General features: G+C 44.0%; 1 protein-coding gene across 6 annotated transcripts in view; it reads left to right on the forward strand.

Annotated features, from left to right (window-relative positions):
- The window catches only part of STIM1 (stromal interaction molecule 1), a 296537-nt gene that overhangs the window by 242466 nt on the left and 37045 nt on the right, over positions 1–17026 (forward strand). For all 6 annotated transcript variants that reach the window (XM_030199835.1, XM_030199832.1, XM_030199836.1 and 3 more), the window contains exon 11: positions 246–481. In XM_030199835.1, the coding sequence (XP_030055695.1) occupies positions 246–481 (236 nt within the window). The remainder of the gene's footprint in view (positions 1–245; positions 482–17026) is intronic.

Consider the following 17026-nt stretch of genomic DNA (forward strand, 5'->3'; position numbering starts at 1 on the left):
ATGGCCATTGTCTCTTTGGATAAGCATTTGGAAGAGACAATGTCACTTGAAGGGTTTATTGTCAATGTCAATAATGTCACTTGAAGGGTTTATTGATTTTTGGCTTATTCATCAGGCATCCCCCACCCTGTCAGTCTGTTTGCAGCCTCTGTTAAACTCTGTTCAGCAATTTGGACAGAGTGTAATAGTACTAGGAGTGTAAGAATGTGGCTTGCTTTTATGTAACTCATTTCTGCTTCTTTCAGGCAGGCGCTGAGTGAGGTGACGGCTGCCCTGAGAGAGCGCCTTCATCGCTGGCAGCAGATTGAGATGCTTTGTGGTTTCCAGGTGGTCAACAACCCAGGGCTACACATGCTGATCACAGCCTTGAACATTGACCCCAGCTGGATGGGTGTAGCGCGCCCTGCGCCAACACATTTCATCATGACGGATGATCTGGATGACTTAGATGAGGAGATCGTGTCTCCCATCAGCATGCAATGTACGTAACCCCAAGCACAGTACACAGGGCTCTAGGCACCATGACATATAAATGAATGAACCAGCCCTTGGGAGCTTTTAACTTGGCAGGAAAATAGTAGACCCTGGGCAAGGTTAGAACTTGAGCAATTCAATGTAATTGTATTCCTTCCTGTTTCTGTTCAGTTGTTTATAACCTGTGTGAACTGACTTTTGGATATGGCAGAAGAGATATTGAATTACAACAGCTGAATGACACAAGAGGATTTATCTACTATAAGAGTGTTGCTCTGTACAGATTTGGGCATGAGACTTTATGAGCACAAACTTACACAACAATTTTCTGCATGCTGTCTTGTGAAGCCCAGGGCCCTCTATAACATTATAGCCTATGCCTATGACTGTAAGACTTCAACACACACAGGGCCCTTTAAATTCACTGGTGAGGAGTTTTCTTATTGTTAGGGGAACTGCTTCCTAAGCTGTGGTAAAATATTTTACCCCAGCTTAGTTTACAGCTGCAGTCTTTAACCTGCGATTACTCCCACAGTGTAAAAACAATGCAGCTAGCAATAAAACCTCACAAGCTACGGTGTTCAGCTCCTCAGGAGCATCGGGCCGCTACGTGTAGCTCTGTGCTCCTAGGAAGCTTCTTAAAGATGTCTGATAGTTATCACATAGACCCCTCCCCCTACAGTTCCCATGACAAGCTCCCTCACCACTAAAGTCCCATCTGGGGCAAGAGAACACGGTATGATGCAATATAAAATTAAATCCAGTATCAAAATAAAAAAATCATTCTATAAAATACTAAGCAAACTAAATGCTTGTGAAATCAGCTTTATGCAGTTGGCAGAGGACGAGTGACCACCTTTCAGGATTTATGAATGCATAAATAGAAACAGCAAGTAAAGACCATATGGCAGTGGTTCCCAAACCTGGTCCTGGAGGCACCCCAGCCTGTCAAGTTTTCAGGATAGCCTCAATGAATATGCATGAGAGAGATTTGCATGCAGTGGAGGCAGTCCTGACTGTCTGGGGTGCCTCAAGGACCAGGTTTGTCAACCACTGACATATGGCCTATCCATACCAAGTACCCTTCAATCTCTTCCTCGCCTTAGACTTCTCTGTACTTGTCCTGTATGCTTTCTTGAATTCAGATAGAGTTATCATCTCCACTCCCTGTGCTGGGAGGCTGTTCCATGAATAAATATTCCCTGAGTCTACCCCACTTCAGCATTGTTTTATGGCCTCCATTTTGCAGAACTTCCTTTCCACTGAAGGAGGCTTGCCTTCTGTAAAGATATTTAAATGTCTCTATCCCATCTTCTCTCTCTTATTTATCTTCCAAAAGGAAGGAAAGGAAGTGGTAGAACTCTGTAGGTAGACGATGAAACTACAAGGATGTAAACTTGGGAACAACTGCAGGAAATATTTTTGTTGTGGAAAGGGTATTGGAGATGGATTTTGAATTACGGGTAGAGAAGCAGCTTTTGAGGCATCTACTCAAGAACTCTCTGCCAATTGTGTGGTACAGCAAGGTGGAAGGCATAGGTCAAGAAGTAGTAATGGGGAAGTACGGCAGAGGTAAGAATGGCTTGCCTAGTGAGCAAAGACAATGAGCAGGAGTATATGGAGAGGGAGTTATATGAAAAAGGTTTTAGGTGCCCTCCTCAAATTGTATGTTTCAATGAATGCCTACAACTTCTACATGGTACAGTGGTTAGACATGACAGCTGAAGTCTTACCACAGTGATCCATGCCATTAGGTCATGACTGGACTACTGTAATGCCCTGTAGAATTTGCATCAAGTCCAACTAATTCAGAATGCTACAGCACAACTGAAAGAAGACTGGAAGCAACATGACCACATTGCACCCTTCCTGTAAAAACTACACTAGCTACCAGTACCTTACAGGACTAAATTTAAAACACTGGTCCTCAAACAAAATGGGTCAGAGTACTTTAAAAAAAAACAAAAAAAAAACAACAGCCCTCTATACACATTTCAGAGTCCTCTCAAGGAGCATCATTAACTGTTCTCTCATCAAAAGAAATCGCACAATGTGATACCCACCAGCAAGCATGAAGTAGCCCCCACGCTCATTCCCAGAGGGGCTGTGTCTTATCTCAGGACTACCTCTACTTCAGAAAGTAGGTGAAAGCCTGGTTATTCTCCCCCCCCCCCCCCCCCCAAAAAAAAAAAGATTACATTTGTACCCCGCGCTTTCCCACTCATGGCAGGCTCAATGCGGCTTACATGGGGCAATGGAGGGTTAAGTGACTTGCCCAGAGTCACAAGGAGCTGCCTGCGCCTGAAGTGGGAATCGAACTCAGTTCCCCAGGACCAAAGTCCACCACCCTAACCACTAGGCCACTCCTCCACTGTTGCTACTATTTGAGATTCTACATGGAATGTTGCTATTCCACTAGCAACATTCCATGTAGAAGTCGGCCCTTGCAGATCACCAATGTGGCCGCGCAGGCTTCTGCTTCTGTGAGTCTGACGTCCTGCACGTACATACGTGCAGGACGTCAGACTCACAGAAACAGAAGCCTGCGCAGCCTTCTACATGGAATGTTGCTAGTGGAATAGCAACATTCCATGTAGAATCTCCAATAGTAGCAACATTCCACGTAGAATCTCCAATACTAGCAACATTCCATGTAGAATCTCAGAGTAGCAACATTCCATGTAGAATCTCCAATAGTATCTATTTTATTTTTGTTACATTTGTACCCTGCGCTTTCCCACTCATGGCAGGCTCAATGCGGCTTACATGGGGCAATGGAGGGTTAAGTGACTTGCCCAGAGTCACAAGGAGCTGCCTGTGCCTGAAGTGGGAATCGAACTCAGTTCCTCAGTTCCCCAGGACCAAAGTCCACCACCCTAACCACTAGGCCACTCCTCCACTCCAAGTCTTTAAAACATGCGGTGACTGACTATTCTCTTACTCTGCACCTGGCCTAGTTTGCCACACACCCTGTAACTTAGACCCGTTCCTCATATCTTCTTTAATTGTACATATAATTTGCCACTTGTCTTGAGTTTAACCACTCATGTATTTATTCCAGTTAACTTTGTACTACCTGTCTTATCCCCATCTTTATATCTCCACTTGGCCCCTCGGCTACATGTTAAGATGTTTCATTGTAAGAACAGCATTAGCATCATATCTATGTTGTTGGAATGTTCTAATGTGTTGCTTATTAGGTGTTTCGTTGGTTTTATGCTGACATTGTATTATATCTGTTATTTGAATGTTCTTCTTTGCTGTCTATTATGGTATTGCTTGTATTGTACTGACGTTTATTATATTTCTGTTATATGATTGTTCTGCAGTGCTGTTAAATGTTTATATTTCTGATACTTTCATGTTTGTCCTATTACTAGGTTTCCATTTGCTATTTCCAAGTTTACCTCATTGATTGTATTTATGCTGAAATTTGATCATTCTACTATTGTTACGCTGTTAACAAAATTGTATGTTTTATGTTAAACTGTACCTGCTGCACACCGACTTGGGTGAATCTCTTCATAAAGGTGGTTAATAAATCCCAATAATTAAATAAAAACATAAGAGTTGCCATACTGGGTCAGACCAAGGGTCCATCTATCCCAGTATCTTGTTTCCAACAGTAGCCAGTTCAGGTAACAGTTGTCTGGCAGAGTCCCAAAAGTGTCAAGATTCCATGCACTTAACCCCAAGGATAAACAGTGACTTTCCCCAGGTCTATCTTAATAACAGTTTATATACTTTTCCTCTAGGAATTTGTCCAAACCTTTTTTTAAATCCAGCTGCATTAATTGCTTTTACCACTTACCCTGGAAACAAGTTCTAGATTTCAACTGTTCATTGAGTTAAAAAAAATATTTTCTCCTATTGGTTTTATATGGAACTTCATTTGTCCCCCGAATACATGCTAGACTTGATTAAACTATCCCCATGAAATACAAGCTCGGAAACCAGAAGTTACCTATTACTTCACTTACCCAATTGCAGAAACATAACTTACAAATCCATATATATAGCTGGTTTCGGCTATTTGGGATCCAAATGGTGGAACTCAATACCAAAGGTCACGAGAAACATCACAAACTACCTTCAGTTCAGAAAAGAACTGAAAACCTACCTCTACAAGAAATTCTGTGACTAACTGTGCACATCACAGAGATCACCCCACCACGTTGTAACTGTATTACATCACTGTAACTTCACTAAATGTAAAATTGTATGACATGTTGATTCTCTTGTAACTGTATTACAGTAGTGTAACCTCGCTAACCATAAAATTGTAAGCCACTTTGAACAAAACTTGTTTTTGGATAACTGTGGGATACAAGAATAGAAATAATAATGATGATGACAATAATAAATGAAAGTTTTATATTGCCATCATGACCCATAGCTGTAGTTGGTTTGCAATCAGAAATTTAATGAGACATAGGCATAATCATGACGTGTCCTCTAGTCTTTGTACTTTGTACATACAATAAATTTGGATTGACTTGTTCCACTTCATTCAGGATTTTGTAGACCTCTATCATATCCCCCTCATCCATCTCTTCTTTACGTTGTCCTCATATGAGAGTTAACACTGTCCTCTTAATCATTTCGGTCATCCTTTCTACCTTTTCCAGTTTCAGTACACCTTCAAGAAGGAGGAATAGCCTAATGATTAGTACAGTGGCCTGAGAACCTGGGGAACCAGGTTTAATTCCTACTACAGCTCCTTCTGACTCTGAGCAAGTCACTTAACCTTCCTTTGCCCCAGGTACAAAACTTAGATTGTATTGAAACAACAACAACAACAAAAATTTATTTTTTTTTAATTTTATTTTTATACTTTATTCAAATTTACATTTATGCAATACAACATTAATAAAGATCCAGACAAAAGTAAAGAAAATTCAATCCAAAGTGGAAATTATCCTAGCATTATATCGACCACAAATGATGATCCAAGATCTAGGAAAATAAAAACTGTAAAATCAAAGAATAATCAATTTAAGTGGTGACGGTAATTCGCAGCCGAGTAGCACCTTAATACAGTGCCTATTACAACATTATTCTTTAGAGGAAATACAACAACAAAAATTTAGATCGTGAGCCCACTTGGAACAGAGAAAGTACCTGCATAGAATTTATGCAAATTGCTTTAGTTCTATCACAGAAAGGTGGTCTATCAAAGCCATGACACCTTTGCCCTTGTTTGAGATGCAGTGACCAGCATTTCACCATGAAACAGTGCAGAGGCATTATGATATTCTCCATTTTATTCTATGTTTCTTTATTCTCTGTTCCTTTCTTAATCATTCCTAAACTTCAGTTTGTTTTTTTGGTCACCACCGCCACCCCACACTAAGAAGATTTCAACATATTGTCCATAATCAGGGGAATTTTCGAAAGAGAAGGGCGCCCATCTTCCAACACAATTTGGGAGATGGGCGTCCTTCTCTCAGGGTCACCCAAATCGGCATAATCGAAAGCTGATTTTGGGCACCCTCAACTGCTTTCTGTCACGGGGATGACCTAAGTTCACGGGGGCGTGTCGGCAGCGTACCGAAAGCGGGACTGGGGCGTGATTAAGAGATGAGCGTCCTCGTCCGATAATGGAAAAAAGAAGGGTGTCCCTGATGAGCATTTGGCCGACTTTACTTGTTCCATTTTTTTTTTATGACCAAGCCTCGAAAAGGTGCTCGAACTGACCAGATGACCACCGGAGGGAATCGGGGATGACCTCCCCTTACTCCCCCAGTGGTCACCAACCCCCTCCCACCCCCCCCAAAAAATATTTTTAAACATTTTTTTTCCAGCCTCAAATGTCATACCCATCTCCATGACAGCAGTATGCAGGTCCCTGGAGCAGTTTTTAGTGGGTGCAGTGCACTTCAGGCAGGCGGACCCAGGCCCATCCCCCCACCCCCCCCCCCCCCCCCCCACCTGTTACATTTGTGGTGGTAAATGTGAGCCCTCCAAAACCCACCAGAAACCCACTGTACCCACATGTAGGTGCCCCCCTTCACCCCTTAGGGCTATGGTAGTGGTGTACAGTTGTGGGGAGTGGGATTATGGGAGGAGGGGTTTGGGGGCTCAGCACCGAGGTTAAGGGAGCTATGCACCTGGGAGCAATTTGTGATGTCCACTGCAGTGCCCCCTAGGGTGCCTGGTTGGTGTCCTGGCATGTGAGGGGGACCAGTGAACTATGAATACTGGCTCCTCTCACGACCAAAGGGGTTGGATTTGGTGTTTTTGAGGTGGGCATCCTCGGTTTCCATTATCGCCGAAAACCGGGGACGACCATCTCTAAGGTTGACCATCTCAACATTTAGGTCGACCATCTCTAAGGTTGACCTAAATGTTGAGATTTGGCCATCTAGGTCTGATAATTAGTAGTATGAAATCAGTAGGGAGCTGCAGTCCAGATGAAATTTATTGGATCTAGATAAATTTCTAAGCTCCCAATGAAGCTGTAGCGAAACAGAAGCACTCTGTAGAGTTAGCATTCATTACAACCTAAGTTGCCTGGTTTATATGGATTTAAGTGAACAGAATTGAAAATTACAAAAGGGAAAATTTGATTTAAAGACAGAGAGTGTTGCCGATTGGGAATATAAGGTTTAAAAAATTTTTTTTTTAAGTGGAGGTTTTTGAGACTAATGACGAAGCCGCTCAGAAGGAAAGCAGCTCTAATTGAGTTTGCTCAAACAAAAAATGTTTGTTCTCTGAGCTTCTGACGTTTTATCCTCCTATTAATAGAAGATTAGTCTGGTGATATTGAATATCTTGAACCATAGTATTTTGTGAATTTTATCACCTAACAAGATTTAAGCCAATTGTAATTTGACACTGTTAAAATTATGCATCACAAATTGTTGGAAAATGTATATTAGTATCATATGTGTGTCAGCTTTTGCTCTCTTGGGGATTTATTGAAACATACAATTTTAAAAGGGTTGCTTAAACCTTTGCACAGAACTATAAGAGAGGGACGATAGTGAGGAGCTCTAGAATGAATGAACTTAATATAATATACTGCAACGGAATCTATGCAGGATGCAAAGAACAACTCATAAAGAAACTTCAGACCGCCCAGAACACAGCAGCCAGACTGATATTTGGCAAATCACGATTCGACAGTGCCAAACCCCTCTGAGAAAAACTGCACTGGCTTCCAATCAAAGAGCGCATCACTTTCAAAATCTGCACCCTGGTCCACAAAATCATCTATGGCCAAATCCCAGGTTACATGACAGACCTTATAGATCTTCCACTCAGAAACATAACCAGATCATCCCGAACATACCTAAACCTTCACTACCCAAACTGCAAAGGACTTAAATACAAAGCAGTCTACGCATCCAGCTTCTCCTACTTAAGCACACAACTATGGAACGCACTACCAAAAGCTGTGAAAACCACATATGACCACCTAAACTTCAGGAAATCATTAAAAACCAACCTGTTCAAAAAGGCATTCCCCACCGACCCAACATAACCATCTACACACTGCAACACAGCAAAACCCAAGATTGTATTGGACACTACACAATCTCCTCTCCTCAATCCCCATAATAATGGACACTATTTAACCTTCCTGTCCTCTATCCCCATTGTACCTATTCACATATATCTATAATCAACTCTTATCACCTTGTATTTGTTTTTCTACCGGACTAGGCGAATGCCTTTACGGTATTGTGTAAGCCACATTGAGCCTGCAAATAGGTGGGAAAATGTGGGATACAAATGAAACAAATAACATAACATATCAAATCTTACATACCATGGAGTCGGTCCAGAGGGTGGCTACGAAATTAGTAAGCGTTCTTGAATGCAAAAATTATAAGGACAGGCTTATGAACCTCAACATGTATACGCTGGGAGAGAGAAGATGTGATAGAAACATTTAAATATCTCAAGGGCATTTATGTACAGGAAGAGAGCCTTTTCCAAATGAAGGAGAGCTCTGGAATGAGGGGGCATATGACAAAGTTAAGAGGGAATAGGCTTAGGAGTAACCTAAGGAAGTATTATTTCACAGAAAGAGTGGTGGAGGCGTGGAATGGCCTCCCGGTGGAGGTGGTGGAGTCGAAGACTGTTCCAGAATTTATAAAGGCATGAGATAAGCATGTGGGATCGCTTAGGAACAGGAAGAATTAGAAGTTACAGAAAATGGGCAGACTGGATGGGTCATATGGCCTTTATCTGCCGTCATGTTTCTGTGTTTCTAACCAATAGCTCAGAATGGTTTACAACAAAAAGGGCTAACATCAGACTTAAAAATACAGAATCCAATTGCAATAAAATAAAAAAAAGAAACCATCAAGTACAAATTAGGAAATATATTTAATAAACAACCAAAATTTAAGTAACTTATGAAAAAATCTCAAATAGTTGGTTTCAATCCGAATTTCAGTTGGCAGGGCATTCCACATGGGAACTACCCCAAGGTAAAAAAGAAGTGAGTAAGAGGAATCTGAAATACAATTTATCCTTAAAATCGAGCGTGGTTCCGGAAGACTGGAGGGTGGCCAATGTAACGCCGATTTTTAAAAAAGGTTCCAGGGGAGATCCGGGAAATTATAGACCGGTGAGTCTGACATCAGTGCTGGGGAAAATGGTAGAGGCTATTATTAAAAACAAAATTACAGAGCACATCCAAGGACATGGATTACTGAGACTAATTGGTCAGCATGGCTTTAGTGTGGGGAAATCTTGCCTGACCAATTTACTTCAGTTATTTGAAGGAGTAAACAAACGTGGACAAAGGGGAGCTGATTGATATTGTGTATCTGGATTTTCAAAAGGCGTTTGACAAGGTACCTCATGAAAGGCTACAGAGGAAATTGGAGGGTCATGGGATAGGAGGAAATGCCCTATTGTGGATTAAAAACTGGTTGAAGGATAGGAAACAGAGAGTGGGGTTAAATGGGCAGTATTCACAATGGAGAAGGGTAGTTAGTGGGGTTCCTCAGGGGTCTGTGCTAGGACCGTCGCTTTTTAATATATATATAAATGATTTAGAGATGGGAGTAACTAGCGAGGTAATTAAATTTGCTGATGACACAAAGTACATAAATAATGCCACACTGGGAAAAAAACCAAGGGTCCATTGAGCCCAGCATCCTGTCCAAGACAGTGGCCAATCCAGGCCAAGGGCACCTGGCAAGCTTCCCAAACGTACAAACATTCTATACATGTTATTCCTAGAATATTGGATTTTTCCCAAGTCCATGTAGTAGCGGTTTATGGACTTGTCCTTTAGGAAACCGTCTAACCCCTTTTTAAACTCTGCCAAAGTTATTCAAAGTCGTTAACTCGCGACAGAATTGTAAAAAATTACAGAAGGACCTTACGAGACTGGGAGACTGGGCGGCTAAATGGCAGATGACGTTTAATGTGAACAAGTGCAAGGTGATGCATGTGAGGAAAAAAGAACCCGAATTATAGCTACGTCATGCAAGGTTCCACGTTAGGAGTTACGGACCAAGAAAGGGATCTGGGTGTTGTCGTTGATAATACACTGAAACTTTCTGTTCAGTGTGCTGCTGCGGCTAGGAAAGTGAATAGAATGTTGGGTGTTATTAGGAAAGGTATGGAGAACAGATGTGAGGATGTTATAATGCCGTTGTATTGCTCCATGGTGCGACCGCACCTTGAGTATTGTGTTCAATTCTGGTCCCCGCATCTCAAGAAAGATATAGTAGAATTGGAAAAGGTGCAGCGAAGGGCGACTAAAATGATAGCGGGGATGGGACGACTTCCCTATGAAGAAAGACTAAGCAGGCTAGGGCTTTTCAGCTTGGAGGAGAGACGGCTGAGGGGAGACATGATAGAGGTATATAAAATAATGAGTGGAGTGGAACAGGTGGATGTGAAGCGTCTGTTCATGCTTTCCAAAAATACTAGGGCTAGGGGGCATGCGATTAAACTACAGTGTAGTAAATTTAAAACAAATCAGAGAAAATCTTTCTTCACCCAACGCATAATTAAACTCTGGAATTCGTTGCCGGAGAATGTGGTGAAGGCGGTTAGCTTGGCAGAGTTTAAAAAGGGATTAGATGGTTTCCTAAAGGACAAGTCCATAAACCGCTACTAAATGGACTGGGGAAAAATCCACAATTCCAGGAATAACATGTATAGAATGTTTGTACGTTTGGGAAGCTTGCCAGGTGCCCTTGGCCTGGATTGGCCACTGTCGTGGACGGGATGCTGGGCTCGATGGACCCTTGGTCTTTTCCCAGTGTGGCATTACTTATGTACTTATGTGTGCAGAAATGAGTAGAGAGTCAATATAGTGTTTTGAAAAGAAGGGTTGTGTGGGTGTAATAAGCTAACAGCTAAATTTCACATGAATTAGAGTGGAGAGAAATGTTTATTGGTAGACATCTGAAGAGCAGATTGCAGCAGTCTAAGTAGGAAGTGACAAGAATATGGATGAGAGTCCTGGTAGTTTGTTCAGAAAGAAAGGTACAGATTTGTTGTGTTATGTAGAATATGTTAGCAGTGTTATATGTGTAGAGGAGAGAGGAGATGATGAAGATAACCTGAAGCTTAAAGGCTGAAAAGACTTGAGACAACAGTGTTAACACTGAATAGAAAAGAAATCAGGGGAAAGACGAACAATTCTGTTTCAGTCATGTAGGGTTTAAGGTAGTTGTAGGACATCCTGGCAGCAACATCAAACAATAGGCTGAGATTTGGGCCTGGATTCCTGATGAAATTTTAGGTGTAGAGGTAGATGTGGGAGTCATTAGCAATAAAGATGGTACTGAAAGCCATGAAAGGAGATCATCATGTGAATGAATATACTGATATATAGAGAGGAGGCTGCAGAACCAAACCTTGAGGTACACTGGTTGATCGTGGGATTGTGGTAAAGGAAAATCCACCAGAGGGCACACTAATAGTGCAATGGGAGAGGTAAGAGGAGAGAACCAAGGTAGGAAATCTTAGGGCAAGGAGAGTAAGAATAGAGTGAATGCCTTTGGTTTTAGCCATGAACAAGTCATTGGAAACTTTTGCAAGGGCTATTTCTGTGGAATATAGAAGCAAAGAACAGACTGGAGTGGATCAAGAATGGCTTGAGCTAAAAGTAAACAGTGGAAGAGAATGGCATGTTCAAGTAGTTGTGTGTGAAAGGGAGGTGGGAGATGAGACCTGAGCAGATCGGGTAGAATATATGTATATATTTTTAGTAATATGACTGAGGTGCACTGCATGATTGTCAGGGATCCAGAGAAATTGCAGTTCTGAAATACCTTTACAGTCTGTTGAATGAGATTTATCATAAAAATGACTAGGGATTGGATATGTTAGATTTGATGGCAGCATTCGATATGGTTTAGCATAAGCTGCTGTTAGCGTCTATGAAGGAGATTGACCTTGAAGGGATGGTCTTGCAATGGTTCTCCACTTTTTTTGACAGGGAGGCAACAACGGGTAGTTTTAGGGGGTGATCATTCACACATTTGACTTGTCTGGTGTAGTGTTCCCCATGGTTAAATTCACTTTTTTTTATGAGACCTTTGTGTATAGATGATATGTTTTAAATTTTATTTATGTGCCAGTGATCTTTATGGACTAGAAAAAAGGTTATCTGAATTGCATGGTATCTACTGTCCGTGGAAAAGCAGGGTAGCAATCTTCACAAATGCGTAACATCATTCAGCGAATCCTGGATCAGAGTTGTGTATACAAAGCTGAAGAGCTTTGGAAAGTGCTCTACCGAGCATGTGCAGAAGTTCCTGTGTCAGCATCGCTGTGTGGGTCCATCTCAGTTCTACTCTTTCCATGGTCCAGCAGCTGTGTACCCTATAGTCCCATGGATTAAAGATTCTGTTTCTGCTGCCATCTCTTTTGGCGCTTTTCTTGTCCTTAGAAAACTCTAGTTAGGATTTTCTCTCAAATTTCTAGTTTTCTTGAAATGTTGTGTATTCAGAGCCTGTAACTGCATTGCTGCACAAAGAGGCATAAGTTCCCACTTCTTTGATATAGTCATTAGGGTTTTTTGCAATTTTTTTTGTGTAGTGGCCAAAGAAATCCCATTCCAAATTCCGCTAACCCAATTTGCTTTCATGACGGTTGCATCCACCCTGAGTCTGGAATCTTGTGTAGAGGAGCTCCATGTTCACACCCTATGGTCGGCTCAAAAAAAGCTTCCCTAGATACATAGCCTGAAGCTAAAGGCAAGTTTTGAATGCCCTAAAGGCTTTTAGAGATGGGTTTTCTGATGAAATCATCCTAATCCAGTCTGAAAAGTAGGATTGTGCTTCTGTGTCGGAAAACTGTCAGGATGTGAAACTGGAGCATGTCACACTGGATGACCCTCAGAACTATTTACCTGCCCTAGCAGAGAGCATGAGTTGTGTCCTTCAACTACGTGACAAAGTGGGATAGCAGACATATTTACGTGAGTGTGGGACACCCATGCTTCATGTGTTTGGCGTGGAAGAGTAGCCTAATGGTTAGAACACAGGACTGACAACCAGGGAAGCCCAGTTCAAATCCAATTACGTCTCCTTGTGGTCCTGGGCAAGTCATTTTAACCCTCCATTGTCTCAGGTACAAACTTAGATTATAAGTCCTCTAGGGACAGGGAAATACCTACAGTACAGGTGTGAGCAAAATCCAAATACATCTCCTTTAAAAAAAAAGACATTTCCTCTATTCTTTTTGAAGATGGGGACACATGGCGTCCATCTTTCGTTTTGATAATACAGTCGGGGACGCCCAAATCTTGACATTTAGGTCGTCCCTAGATATGGTCGTCCTTAGACTTGGTCGTTTCTGATTTTCGGCGATAATGGAAACTAAGGACGCCCATCTCAGAAACGACCAAATGGAGGAGCCAGCATTCGTAGTGCACTGGTCCCCATGACATGCCAGGACACCAACCGGGCACCCTAGGGGGCCTGCAGTGGACTTCAGAAAAAGCTCGCAGGTACATAGCATTCTTACCTTGTGTGCTGAGCCCCCCAAAACCGACTACCCACAACTGTACACCACTACCATAGCCCTTACGGGTAAAAGGGGGCACCTAGATGTGTGTACAGTGGGTTTCTGGTGGGTTTTGGAGGGCTCACATTTACCACCACAAGTGTAACAGGTGGGGGGGGGGGGGGGGCCTGGGTTCGCCTGCCTGAAGTGCACTGCACCCACTAAAACTGCTCCAGGGACCTGCATACTGCTGCGATGTACCAGAGTATGACATTTGAGGTTGGCAAAAATATTTTGAAAAAATGTTTTGAGGGTGGGAGGGGGTTAGTGACCACTGGGGGAGTAAGGGGAGGTCATCCCCGATTCCCTCCGGTGGTCATCTGGTCATTTTGGACACCTTTTTGTGGCTTGGTCGTAACAAAAAAAGGACAAAGTAAAATCGTCCAAGTGCTCGTCAAGGACGCCCTTCTTTTTTCAATTATGGGTCAAGAACGCCCATGTGTTAGGCACGCCCAAGTCCCACCTTCGTTATGCCTCCGACATGCACCTGGGAACTTCGGTCGTCCCCGCGACGGAAAGCTTTCGATTATGCCGATTTGGGCGACCCTGGGAGAAGGACGCCCATCTTCCGATTTGTGTCGAAAGATGGGCGTCGTCCTCTTTCGAAAATAAGCCTGATAGTAACATAGTAGATGATGTCAGATGAAGACCTGTATGGTGCATCCAGGATGGACTCTGGGGAGGCTGTAATTTAGCTTCTCCTGCTTGTAAAACCTATTTTACATATAGAAGAGAGCTTTATAGAATTGCCTGGAAGGAGTGCACCTGCTTTTCTGCAATCTCATGTAAGCATAGTTTGGGTGGAGCAGAGGCAGGGTTGCAGTCTGTCTGTGTGTTTTATAAAAAATGTGAGTGCACACTTAGGTACAGCTTCGGAACAGGTGTAAATGCGTGTAGTGTTGGAGCTGGTTCTGGGAGCTTATTTGATAAAGGTACATAAGTACCTATTTGGTCTCACATAGGTGCCCTATTATTCAATTATCCCCCTGAAGGGCCTGTCAGAGTCCCGACGGTTGCATGCTTCAGATCAGCTTCCATGAAAGAGATCTGCAGGACTGCAAGATACACTTGCATCCAAATATTCACATCACATTATCTCAGTGGTTCCCAAACCTGGTCCTGGAGGCACCCCAGCCAGTCAGGGTTTCAGGATAACCACAGTAAATATTCACGAGAGAGATTTGCTGCAGTGGAGGCACTGCATGCAAATCTCTCTCATGAATATTCATTGTGGATATCTTGAAAACCTGACTGGCTGGGGTGCCTCCAGGACCAGGTTTGGGAACCACTGCATTATCTGAATGTTGTTTCGAATTTGACAGTAAGTTTGGACAGTTAATCCTGCTGATTCTCTCTGAGGTTTAGAATGCAAGTTCAGACTTGTACGGTCTGTGCCAGAGCCGGTGGTGGGAGACGGGGCTGGTGGTTGGGAGGCGGGGATAGTGCTGGGCAGACTTATACGGTCTGTGCCAGAGCCGGTGGTTGGGAGGCGGGGCTGGTGGTTGGGAGGCGGGGATAGTGCTGGGCAGACTTATACGGTCTGTGCCCTGAAGAGCACAGGTACAAATCAAGGTAAGGTATACACAAAAAGTAGCACATATGAGTTGTCTTGTTGGGCAGACTGGATGGACCGTGCAGGTCTTTTTCTGCCGTCATCATCTACTATGTTCTACTATGTTATAAGGCCCTTTGTTATTTCCAGGTTGCCTTTGCAAGCATCTACTTGCCACCAAAACCAGTTTCTACCTGTTGGCATTGTTTAAAATAAGTGCCTGCATATTCTAAGTAAACCGTTTTAAATTCAGTTGCAAAAAAACACAGAAAGGCGGTATATCAAGTCCCATTTCCCTTTCCCTTTCTGTTTCCCGCTTTTTTATTTAAGGGCAGTCTGTAAAGACTGCTATCCTGCTGGTCCTTGGAGGACTCAGTTGCTTACCTGTCACAGGGGTTCTCCAAGGACAGCAGGATATCGGTTGTCATAAAACCCACCATCTACTCCCCCTAGGAGGTGATGTTTTTTTGTACTGCACCAATTTGAGATGGCCTCACATGACAACACTGACACAGAAATTCCTGTACATGCTGAGATCATTTTCAAAAGCTTTTAAGCTTTATTTACTCCCCCCCCCCCCCCCCCCCCCCCCCCCCCCGCAATCTGGGCTCCAGCCAATGACATCGCCCATCTGTGAGGATTGCTATCCTCTGGTCCTTGGAGAACACTCATTTAGAGGTACGTTGCAGAAGTAGGAGAATTTCTGGGGCTGTCGCTGAGTGTGGACTTGAGGTTAAGCAAACAGCTTAACCTCAAGTCCACCTTTTCTAATTCCACTATATCTCAAAAAAGATATAGTGTCCCTGGGGGGCGTGTCAAGATGGCGCCGTGAGCGGTTGTGTTTGAAGCGGTCTCCTGCCTTCCCTGCCGATTAAATAGATATTCCTGTTAGAATCCCTCATACAAAACGTAAAGGGACGATCCGGGGAGTTCCCCTACCTTCCGGGACATCCACTCTGGCGAGGATAGGCTTGGAGCGCTTCTTCCCCGCGGTTTCCCGCGTTAGTGGAGCGGAGTCCTTAGCGGGGGGAACCGGTGAAGCAGCTCTCCCGCTGGTCATAGAAATATCTCTTTCCCCGCTATGCTGTATAACTCCTCCTTGCCTGGCAATTCTCCGAGGACAAGCAGGCTGCTTGTTCTCACTGATGGGTGACGTCCACGGCAGCCCCTCCAATCGGAAACTTCACTAGCAAAGTCCTTTGCTAGCCCTCGCGCGCCCGCGCGCACCGCGCATGCGCGGCCGTCTTCCCGCCCGAAACCGGCTCGAGCCGGCCAGTCTTCTTTTGTCCGCACTCGGTACGGTCGTGTTTTCGCCGTGTCGAGCCCCGGAAAGTCGACCTCGCGCGTCCAATTTGTTTGAACGTGTTTTTTTCCTTCGGGAAAGCTTTGTCCTAGTCGGGAAGTGCTCCGGAAACCCCCCGCCGGGTTTCGTGTAAATCCTCCCCGTACTTCCAGCTTTTTTGCCCCGGTAAGTTTTCTTTCGTCGTCGGGGTAGGCCTTTTTTCGGCCTCGGTCGAGATTTTTTCTCCCTCTAAATTTGGTGCTTCGAATTTCGCCATTTCGGCTTTTGATTTCGCCGGCGTGATTTTTCCGCCCATGACATCGAAGCCTTCCAGCGGCTTCAAGAAGTGCACCCAGTGCGCCCGGGTTATCTCGCTCACTGATCGACACTCGTCGTGTCTTCAGTGTCTGGGGGCCGAGCACCGCCCTCAGAACTGCAGTCTGTGTTCCCTGCTTCAAAGGCGGACTCAGGTAGCGAGACTAGCCCAGTGGAACGTGTTGTTCTCGGGCTCTTCGTCGGCATCGGCACCGGGATCTTCGAGTGCATCGACGTCGTCAGCGTCCAGACCATCTTCCTCGGCCGCCCCTGCATCGAGTGCATCGAGGCATCGGGCCTCTGCATCGGCGCCGAGACATCGGATAGCTGCATCGACGTCGGTGGTACCAGGACCTCGTCTGCTGATGTCGTCGGACGGTGGTGCATCGGGTGGAGTGCAGGTGAGGGCTGTC

The sequence above is a fragment of the Microcaecilia unicolor genome, chromosome 4, assembly GCF_901765095.1.
Source record: "Microcaecilia unicolor chromosome 4, aMicUni1.1, whole genome shotgun sequence".
In the NCBI taxonomy this organism is placed as follows: domain Eukaryota; kingdom Metazoa; phylum Chordata; class Amphibia; order Gymnophiona; family Siphonopidae; genus Microcaecilia; species Microcaecilia unicolor.